Here is a 10,950-nt window from a genome sequence, read left to right as displayed (position 1 = left end):
GAGCCAATGAATATCAACCGGGCGCAGCCACGGGCCCCGAGACTTGCCTTTTACCGACGGGCCTGGGGGGGGGGGGGGGGTGGGGGGTGAGGGGTGAGGGCCTTAGCTTTCACCACGTCACAGCCGGTTCAGGCTGGAAAGCCCATTTGCCCCAGGATTACACATGCATTGGAAACAGCGTCGCATTTTCGATTTGACGGAGTCACGGGACTCTGCTGGTCATGCGGGAGATAGCGGATTTTAAAGCGCTTTTTTTCCCCCACACGGACTCGAACGGCTCGATGACTGGAGCAGAAACAAACTGCGGGCTCCCCGGAGTGATTTATTCACAGCGGCCTTTGTGTTCTTGCGCACACAGGATAGTGAACAAGACCCAACGGTAATGAACACAACGGAGAGTCATTTTTCCTGACACAAAATAAAAATGGCAGAACAAATTAACTGTCTTTAAAAAGGTAAAGAGCTGAATCGCAAATGTACAGAACAAGTCAAACGGGTCCAGGGCACAAAAAAAAAAACAATATGATTAATTGAAATAAACGGTGGAAAAAAACACAAACAACCGCACAAATCAAACTACAACTGCGATCGCCACTAGAAGAAAACACCAGAGGCTGGATCTCAGCTGCCTGTTCATTTGAAGAATGCTTCAAGGAACAGTGGGTTTTATACGGAGAATGAAGTCCTTACACTTCACCAGGGGGCAATTGATCAAGGCAAAAAAGACATGAAAAAAAACCCCCAGGAAATTCCGTTTTTCCGGAAACTTCACAAACAGCCATGCAGGTTAATTTGTCTACTTGCTCAGGTTATGCAAGCATGGATTCAATCAAGTCCAGGTCAAAGGTGCGGCCAGGGACAGGCTTTTTTTACTCTTTTAAATGAGGTGCGGTGCACAGTTGAGCTTGTCCAGGTTGCAACAGGACGCGGGTCAGCGAGGGCCAGCCAATCACAGAGCGGAGACCAGCCAATCAGAGAGCATGATGAGATGGGGGCATGAAAAGCCACACCTGCTCATCCGCGCACCCCTCTGCACCGCCAGACCCCCGACCCCCACCTGCCACCCTCTCTCCGTGTCTGTTGCTCTGGCTGTAATGAGATTTGTCTGGGCGTTAAATCAGTTATGCTCTGTTCCACGCTCAACTGCGACCTTGACAGCAGTCAGACTCACACTGAACACAGGGTTCTCTGTATCAGACTTATACTGAACACGGGGTTCTCTGTATCAGACTCACTGAACACGGAGTTCTCTGTATCAGACTCACTGAACATGGGGGCTCTCTGTATCAGACTCACACTGAACACAGGGATTTCTGTATCAGACTCACACTGAACACGGGGATTTCTGTATCAGACTCACACTGAACACGGGGATTTCTGTATCAGACTCACACTGAACACGGGGTTCTCTGTATCAGACTCATACTGAACACTGGGATTTCTGTATCAGACTCATTGAACACGGGGCTCTCTGTATCATACTTATACTGAACACTGGGATTTCTGTATCAGACTCACACTGAACACAGGGACTCTCTGTATCAGACTCACACTGAACACAGGGATATCTGTATCAGACTCACTGAACACTGGGACTCTCTGTATCAGACTTATACTGAACACGGGGGCTCTCTGTATCAGACTTATACTGAACATGGGGGCTCTCTGTATCAGACTCATACTGAACACAGGGGCTCTCTGTATCAGACTTATACTGAACACTGGGATTTCTGTATCAGACTTATACTGAACACCCGGATTTCTGTATCAGACTCACACTGAACACGGGGGCTCTCTGTATCAGACTCATACTGAACACAGGGATTTCTGTATCAGACTCACTGAACACTGGGACTCTCTGTATCAGACTTATACTGAACACCCGGATTTCTGTATCAGACTCACACTGAACACGGGGGCTCTCTGTATCAGACTCATACTGAACACAGGGATTTCTGTATCAGACTCACTGAACACTGGGACTCTCTGTATCAGACTCATACTGAACACTGGGATTTCTGTATCAGACTCATTGAACACTGGGACTCTCTGTATCAGACTCACTGAACACGGGGTTCAATGTATTAGACTCACTGAACACAGGACTCTCTGTATCAGACTGACATTGAACACTGGGGCTCTCTGTATCAGACCCTCAGGGTTCATCGCCTCCACGTCAGCTGTAAATTTCCGATGGCAGACCACCATTGTCATGGATTATCCCTTACTTACCTCTCCGCATTTATATCACACAAAAAACGACATATGACTACAATGAGCAATATCCACTAATGCTAATCAAAGCATCCTCCAGAGAAGAGCCACTACATGGGCACTAACTTACACAACCACCTCAAAACAAGGCCCTGAAATGCTAATGCTAATGCTAGTGCTCGCTGGAGAATAACTGGTCCAGAGACACAAGCCCTAAAAGCTACAGAGCTATCACAGATCAGGACAGGAGATAATGAGGGTCAAACAAACAGAACGCGGCAAAGCCTAGAGCTCTCATCTGGAAACACAAACAAAAGCATGAAGCTAATTCTGGCCTCGGGGAGATAATATATCATACCTTCACTGTAAAATACATTTCAGAACAATAATAACAAAATACAGACTCAGCAAGCACAGGCCCGGCCAACAAAATATTTTTTTTATTTTAAGATTTATATTCATGATTCTTTCTGCTAGAATTTTATTTTTCAACAATAAAAATCATGACTTATCATATTTCTTTTTTTCACATTCTAATTTACATAGCCGTTCATTTATAAACAGCTAAACTCTTTATTCTTGTTTATTTTGAGCAGAAGTATACGATCCCAAAAAAAGTATTTTAATCTGAGACAGAAAGACAGGCCGTCTAGATCATGGGTAGGCAAAACTGGTCCTGGAGTGCCAGACACGTTTCTATATGGGCAAAAATCAGCCAGCCTGGTTCCAGCTCTACAGTGGGAAAGGGGTACAATGACTCGGGCTGGCTCCAGGTCAACAGTAGGAAAGAGGCAAAAATTAAATTCAGGCAGTCAATTTGGATATGTTCAATTCAATTTCATTTGTATAGCAATTTTTTACAAAGACACTGTCACAAAGATGCTTTACAGAGGAGACAGGCTTAATCCAGGCCTGAACACCCAAAAAGCAATTTACGACGAAAAAATAAAAAAATAAAAACACCCCACTGAAAATTAAAAACACTCCACACAACAAGACCACACACCTGACAGTCATAGTGCTCATATCTGAAGCACACCCATACATGCCCACACTCAAACACACACACACGCAAACACAGCCCCAGAAAATTCTACCTGGTCTACAGGTGTGAACCAAAAGTATAGGCACCACAACATGCGTGAACATAATAATAATAATAATAATAATAATAATAATAATAATAATAGTAAAGACTAAGGCTGAGACCATTCCCTCACCATTGCTGTACTGTTGAGTGTTGGTGTTGTTAGACTGACTTGGCTGTCTGATCTGTTCTCGATTCCAAAGAAACTAAGCCCTTGACAGACCATTCATATTGCTGATTGCTTTGTGTCTCTCCCTTCTCCTCTTTCGGGGAGGGGACGGGGGGCTATTCTGGTACTGCGACTCTGTGATTTACGTCCGTACCAGGAGATGTGACAGATTTCTTATCGGGTGCGAAGTTTACTCTGTCTCTTCCTGAATTGGCCACCATGGCAACCTGACATGGGATCAAGCATGAGAATACACAAGTCAACAAGTTGTGGTCTAATCATCCATCTCCATGACGATTCTCATGGGTTGATGAAGAGAAGGTGCCGCTGCCAAGGCGGCTTGTGTCCATCAAGGTGCGCTAGGGAGCCATCTTAAACACACACACACACACATACACGCACACAAAGACAAACACACACATACACAAACACACACAAACACACTGAAACACACATACCCATACACACACACACGCGCACAAACGCATGCACGCACGCACACAAACACAAACACTCACTCTCTCAGAGAGAGGCCTAATCATGTACAAATTAAGTGTAATATTTTATGAGTCCGTTATTAAATTATCAACTAATCTGAGCAATTTATTATGAAAAGATGATGTGATGCAATGATCCGTTTACGTTGTGTTATGAGCAGGCGATATCACTGCGTCAAGCATAAAACACATTTGCTTGGCACCATTACGTTATGAAAGACAAGCAGAGAGAAGCAGTTCAACCTGCTGGCCATCTGAGCTTCATTCCGAGCACTTTTATTCCACATCTTTATTCATTAAGCTGTTAATTGTCCCGGCTATTGGCTGACAGACTATAACCGACAGATTAATTGGTGAGAATGTTCTGCACCTGTAGATTTGTGTGTGTGTGTGTGCGTATCTGTGTGTGTGTGTGTGTGTGTATCTGTGTGTGTGTGTGTGCGTGTGTTTGTGTGTGTGTGCGTGCATACATGCGTGTGTGTGCTTGTGTGTTTGTGTGTGATGTCCGTGCGTGTGTGCGTGAGCATGCGTACGTGTGCATATGTGTGTTTGGGTGTGTGTGTGTGTGCATATGTGTGCGTGCATGGATGTTTGTGTGTGTGTGTGTGTGTATGTGCGTGTATTTGTCTTCTGGGGTGTGTGTTTATCACCATATTTAGCTCTGATAATAAAACTGTTTTTTTCTCCAGACAGCTACAGCACACGATGGCATGAGTCATGTGTGTTCAATGCATTAGCAGCTGAGTCTTCATCAATGCGTCTCTATAAATGCATACAGCTACATGCAAAAGTATTTGGACAGTGATACAATTTTTGTTGTTCTGGCTTTGTACTCTGTCACATTGGATTTGGAAAAAAAAAAATTAATATTGGGTTAATGTGCAGACTGTCAGCTTTGATTGTAGGGCAGTAACATCTATATTGGGCGATCCATATGGGAATCACAGCCCTTTTTATAGATAGTTCCCCTACAGGACTGCAGCACTGGGGTCTCAGAGCCGGCTGACCAGCTGTTCTTTGGCAGCTCTGAATGGATTCAATGGCGTCTCACTGTGGGGCTGTGCTGTGTTTCAATTGCCTTCCTACCCTGTGGTCTTGCCATGCTGTGCAACAGTACATGTGTGACACTGGGAGGGTAAAGGCTGTGTACCATGAAAAAAGAAAAAGGTCTGTCTGTCTGTCTGCAGTCATTTGCTTTGAAGTTGACTTCATGACTTGTGTTTCATCATAAATGTCTTAGCGGGCGGTCGGCCAAAAATCTGTTTTCATGAGGTGGATTCTTAGCTCATTAGCCAGCATGGATGGTGAAGGGTTTTAACAGGTGAGGGATGGAGAATGGCGTTTTACAGGTGAAATGCAGGCTGCTTGTTTGGTACTGAACTCAAAAGCTTGACCTTTGGGCAATCATATCACAATCTAAAGATCCACAGAAATCTCTGAGGCTATAAAAAATATTAATCCCTATTTCCTGTTCAGCTTGTTCCTCAGTTCTCCTTACTTCTTCCTACTTTTCTTTCATGGATGAAATTCTGAACTCCCGTGAGGATTTGTCAGTTTTGCTCAGATTTGGCACTTTTAACGAGGACAGTTGGCAGATGGACACAATACGCTTTCTTCATTGTCTCTGGTGGCCTACCACACACAATGTGGGTGCCAAATTAAATTTTCACACGTGTCAGTAAATACCAGTTCATCACATGTATGAGTTACATTTCAACGGGATTTATTCAATTTTACGTGTGACATATTTCTCAGGTATGGGTGGTGCAGGGATGAGAGGTCCTTATTATAACTCCTGCTGACAAGCCATACCCAGACACATACAAATGGGCACAATACACATTCATATTGTGTGCTCTTCACTACGAAGCGCTCATAGTAAATTGTCTATTTGCCCAAGTCATTTTTTGTGTTATTCAGGACCGTAATGAACAAGTGAACAACCATAACAAACATAACCCCATTAGTGATGACCTGTCACATGCATGGCTGAATAAAACTCGGCTTTTATAAGAATACGTTATTTACAAATGACAGTCCATAATATACATTCACATAATTCAATGATTTATTTAGTATATAATTTGCTTAATGTTGTTCAGATTAACTTAAAACATGTTTTTTTAAGTACTGCAATCTCATAAAGTAAAAAAAAAATACAGTGCAGAGATTCTGTCAAGTGCTAATCAAAAAAGTTATATTAAAATATCTGCGTTAACGTTAGAACCGCTGAATCCATGGACGGAAGGAAGTCAGAACACACGTCATCACGGCTGAGGCTGTTTGACAGTTCATCATCGTCATAATCCGAGCCGTCGTCATAAAGAGTCCAGTAATAATAATAATAAATAATAATAATAATCATTTTTATTTATTATTATTATTTATTTTTGGGGGGGTGGGGAGGGGGGGTGAGGCGGTGAGGGGGGAGGTTGGGGTCACTGCTCCTGCCTTACTCTACCGACTTGACAACACCAAACCGGCCGTTGGGGATTAATTTCATCCGAGTATCAGAGATTCGCGAAGTATTTCTTTCTGAAAGCTTTCACGAACTGAAATAGCAGTCCATTCCTGGCATCTCAGCAATATAAATTATGAACACCATTATCGATTTTCTCCGAGGGGATATTGAGTATCATGATTGAAAATAAATATTTAAGAGGTAAAGTGCTGCGCTCTCAATATGGTCTCCTTTATGTATTTTTAAAAAGCAGAAACGGTCAGATATTGTCTGGCTTGAGGCAAATATTGATTCACAAAAGCCGAATAGTGACTAGTGGATCCAGGTGGAACTGATGAAAAGAACATTAAAAAATAAAGTCCCAGTCTGTGCCAATTATCTCTTTAATAGACATTTTATGAAAAAGGAGGAGTATATATATGATATCAACCTATAATTTATTTCCTTCACATATGGAAGAAAGAAAAGGATAGCAGATATGCTCCCCTGCTCCTCTCATTGAATAGTGAAAACGGGTTTTAAATGAACTAATGATTTACAGTGTTTCCCCTTTAATGCTTCTGACTGCGATAAATTTAAGTAGGAAAAAAACCGACACTAGGCGCACCATGGATAGATTTTTGGAGGCTTGGATTCAACAGTAAACGTGGCGGGCGAAAAAAAAAAACAATGTATCTAAATATGGAGCAGATTAATCATATCAGCACTCGAGTATGCTGATGCCGTTCCGCAGAACATACTAGCATTTTTACGCGTGAGGATTTGGAAGCGCTTGCATGCGCCATGCCATGTCTAGTTTTAGTTTCGCCCATTCTGTGTTTTCGTGATTTGTGTTTTGGTGATTCCAGTGAGACATTTTACATATCACTGACACACAGGATTAGTTTGCTCCCCCGAAGTGAAAGGGCACACGGTGCCAGGCGTCTGCACTGATTGATTCGAGTGAAAATAGTTGGCCTATGGAAGTGGAGACGGCGATGACACGCCGCAGCTACGCCTGTATGATTCAGAATTTCTGGTAAGTTTAATGCGCGCTTTGAGCCCCGCTAAGTTATTCTGCGCGCGTGCTCCTCTCCCCTGCAGTCTTTCTAACGGTCCGTACGATCTGTATGGAGAATGAGTCTAAGCGCAGGACCCGAGAACAGGAATTTACCAGTCTGACTTCCCCAAATGTACTATGTGTACTATAATTCGCGATGTGGCTGCTTACATAACGGTGTGGATGGGGGGTTGGAGGTCATGAAGGTAATCATTACCTGTGGGTTTGAATTCGGGAGTCGTTACCGCAGAAGGAGCCCGGTCTTCCTATCAATAATTAATCCATTTGCGAAGCAGCGGGAAAGGGGGAGAGAGTGCGCGGATCCCGAGATCCTCGTTTTGAACAGCAATCACCCGCGAATCATGTCACAAACTGACAGCTCTCCGAGCAGAGCTGACGAGGAGGACAAGGGAGGATGAAGGAGGGAAGGGGGACGGGAGAGGTAGAGGAGGAATATAATGAAGTTGAGCGGGAAAGGACTGTGTGCCATCGTCTCCAGCTGCCTGCTCTTCGTTTGTGCCGTAAGCGCCGTGGCTGTCGGATTCAAATGCATTTCGCTGGGCTCAGAAGTGAAAGTGCATTTTCACCTGGGAACGGCAGCCGGGGCGTTTTATTCTGGACTCCTGGTCGGTCTAGGGCAGGTCCTGCTCGGATTCTCCCTCCTCTGCTGCGAGGGGAAACCCGGGAGGCGGAATTTCTTCCTGCTCGGAATCTTAGTGTTCATGTTGGGAATTCTCACCGCTTTCTCGGGCGCCGTGGTGGATGGAGACACCGTGTCGCTGGTAGAACGGAAGTATTCACACTACTGCCTAGACTCTGTGGATTTAGACCCCATCTGCGAACGGCTGAAGCATTATCAACGGAGTCTGATCATATCTACAATCCTCAACACTTTGGAATGCCTAATTGGGCTTATTAACTTAGTGATCATCAAGAGGTATAAAACGGCGCAGTTCTACCGGAGAAGACTGTCTCAGAGGCAAAGCGTTGGGGCTATTCTTTTCAACGAGGAACAAGACTTTACCGCGTCGGAATTCCAGCCGGTTTCTTACATTAACTTGGGGGTATTTCATGTGTTCGACGAGGCCGGCGGGGAAGTACAATGTGGGGGTCATCCCTCGATCGAACTACCGGGATATTCACCCACTGATCCAGAACTAAACCATTCATACCCCTTTTCGTACCCTCTTCCAAATGAGCTACCACCCGCGTACGAGGACATTTTCCCCGGAGAAGCGAGCAACAAATAGGTTCTCTGCCTCAAAAGTTGCGACCCGGGCTCTCAAATCTGCAGTGACAATCACGGGATGTACTCTAAATTTAGAAATGTTTAGCGTTCAGTCATATTTGGACAAATGTTTTCCAGTTCTTTCCCATCTTCTAAGAACGACCGTTTTTACAGAGCCTAAAGCAACAGAAGGTACACACATTTGTTTATCTTTGACGGTATATAGGCTGGTCTCGGTTTTCGAAAACATGCTTACAGAACAGTTTGCTGCCATTGACCGATCCTTATGTAGAAAACGTAAGATCTAAAAAGTAAATATGAAAGATTATTGTATGTGCTGCGTTAGCGGTGGTATACACGACACATGCCATACATTTGTAAATGCTGTTATGTTATTGAACCGTCACATATATCCCTACATAGCGCCTATTGGTACATCAGCACGTCACCTAAATGGGAAAAAAACATAAATAACTCATTACAAGTGAAACGACAAGAAAAATAATTAGTATTTTAAATTGTCACAGAAAGGACCTCAACGGTTATATTATGAATATAGGATCATGGCGATGCTACTAAAATATGTGCATAACAATGACATTAAAAACAAAAACAACAACAGTAATAAATTCCAAAGACATGTGAGGCATCCTCGTGATTTAATTAAATTGCCAGCTTGAAGTAAGGAAATCTTTCATTCACCATAACGCAAAGCACAAAATACAGCATATATGAACGAAAAAAAAAATCAACATTTATTGGAATATAAACATTTCTCATATTTTATGCGACCAGACAACCTCGTCCATATCATAGCTCTTGCATAATTATTTTTTTTAGAATATTTTAAAAATGTTACCTTATGATTGCAGCTGTCAAGAAATCTGCATTAACCGTTTGCAAAGTCTGAAAACATCAAACTCTTGAAACTGATAAGTTATGTCTTTCCGCCCTTCACAGGTGGTATAATTTCCTCGTAAATTGTGTTTTCCTGTATACATACAAAGGTGTTGCTGTGATATTCAGAGATGATCATCAGGAAACAGTTAAAAGGGGTGGCGACAACAGTGCGACGATTTGTGCGCTCTCAAATGTATATAAGTACTATTTTCAACTATGTGCAACGGAAGCTAAAATAAGGTTTACTGAGAATATATGAAGTTTAACATTTATAAACGAATGTATTTGCACTTTACTTTTTAAATTTCCTCTTTGTTTGCAAAGGTAGCAAATGTAACATAACTTTAAATAAAATGTGCCTGCACTCACCGAATTGACGGCGAGCTACTTAGCCTACATGCTGAATATGTATCATTATTATTACGGCCTTCGCGGTTTCCATACGATTGCTTTAACAGCGACATGCATATAATCATGTTTTTTGTCATTCTGGGCACACTTTGTCCGTTCATATATACGAATTAAATATTTTACTGAACGTGGTACACAGTTATTGTTTTCAATTTAAACAGGGCTTGATTGCGAACGGGGCTCTGTTTTACGTGTTTTATCCGGAATACACGGAGTTGGGCTGCTAGTGATCACGTGATCATAGACAGAGCGAACAAGCTGGGGTGGAATAAGAGCAGGTCCCACTGTCGATCATAATGCACGCAAATGCGTTTTGTCAAAAGACGGTCTGTCATCAGCGAGCAACATCAGGGACGAAAAAACGCCTGCTAATCTCACGCAAACTTTTATGGCAGAGATAATGTACTATGAAAGATACCTCTTGGTAGGTCCCTGAACAGACCTCCTTTGTGGTAGCCGTATAGGTCCAGGAGAAGTCATTGAAGCAAGGTTGAGGGCCTGAGGTTGAACAAGACAGGCAGAGGAATTCTTTGAGCGGGACCAGATGGCAACAGCCAAACGGGAGGCTGTTCCCCCCTGCAGAGATGATTGTCCCTTGGGTAGTTTGATAAGATTGATAAATCATTGTAATGGTACATAGATCTACTCCCAGTTGTGCAATTGTGCAATAAGCACATATGTGGCGGTTATGGGGGGGAGACAGGGAGACATGTCGCCTCCAAGATTTTCACATGAATTAAATGCTAGATTAACTAGGGTGCCTGTGAGGCTTTACGTTTGCCTACGCGAGGCTAGGTGGTTTGGCAGTGTCTCTCCCAGAGTTGAAACGAAACCTGTGGGCATGGCTAGGCAAAAGCACACTACGGCTTGCTGGTTTTAATCCATTGTGGAACGGAGTAGGCCAATGACGGTGGCCCTAGCATTCTAGATGTAACCGTTTTTTT

The 10,950-nt window shown here is 43.3% G+C and overlaps 1 protein-coding gene across 1 annotated transcript; it reads left to right on the top strand.

Annotated features, from left to right (window-relative positions):
- The first annotated feature begins 7,093 nt into the window (after positions 1 to 7,093).
- On the top strand, positions 7,094 to 10,137 carry LOC135254555 (transmembrane protein 271-like). The gene has a single exon (XM_064334818.1). The coding sequence runs from the start codon at positions 7,926 to 7,928 to the stop codon at positions 8,715 to 8,717; it is 792 nt and encodes a 263-aa protein (XP_064190888.1). The 5' UTR covers positions 7,094 to 7,925; the 3' UTR covers positions 8,718 to 10,137.
- The last annotated feature ends 813 nt before the right edge of the window (positions 10,138 to 10,950 follow it).

This window comes from Anguilla rostrata, chromosome 5 (assembly GCF_018555375.3).
Source record: "Anguilla rostrata isolate EN2019 chromosome 5, ASM1855537v3, whole genome shotgun sequence".
Classification (NCBI taxonomy): domain Eukaryota; kingdom Metazoa; phylum Chordata; class Actinopteri; order Anguilliformes; family Anguillidae; genus Anguilla; species Anguilla rostrata.
The sequence above is the reverse complement of the archived record's forward strand: the minus strand, read 5'-3'. Positions and strand labels throughout refer to the sequence as shown.

What these genes read in the sequence shown, in the direction of transcription:
- LOC135254555 (XM_064334818.1), top strand. Translation starts at nt 7,926, where the DNA reads ATGAAGTTGAGCGGGAAAGGACTGTGTGCCATCGTCTCCAGCTGCCTG.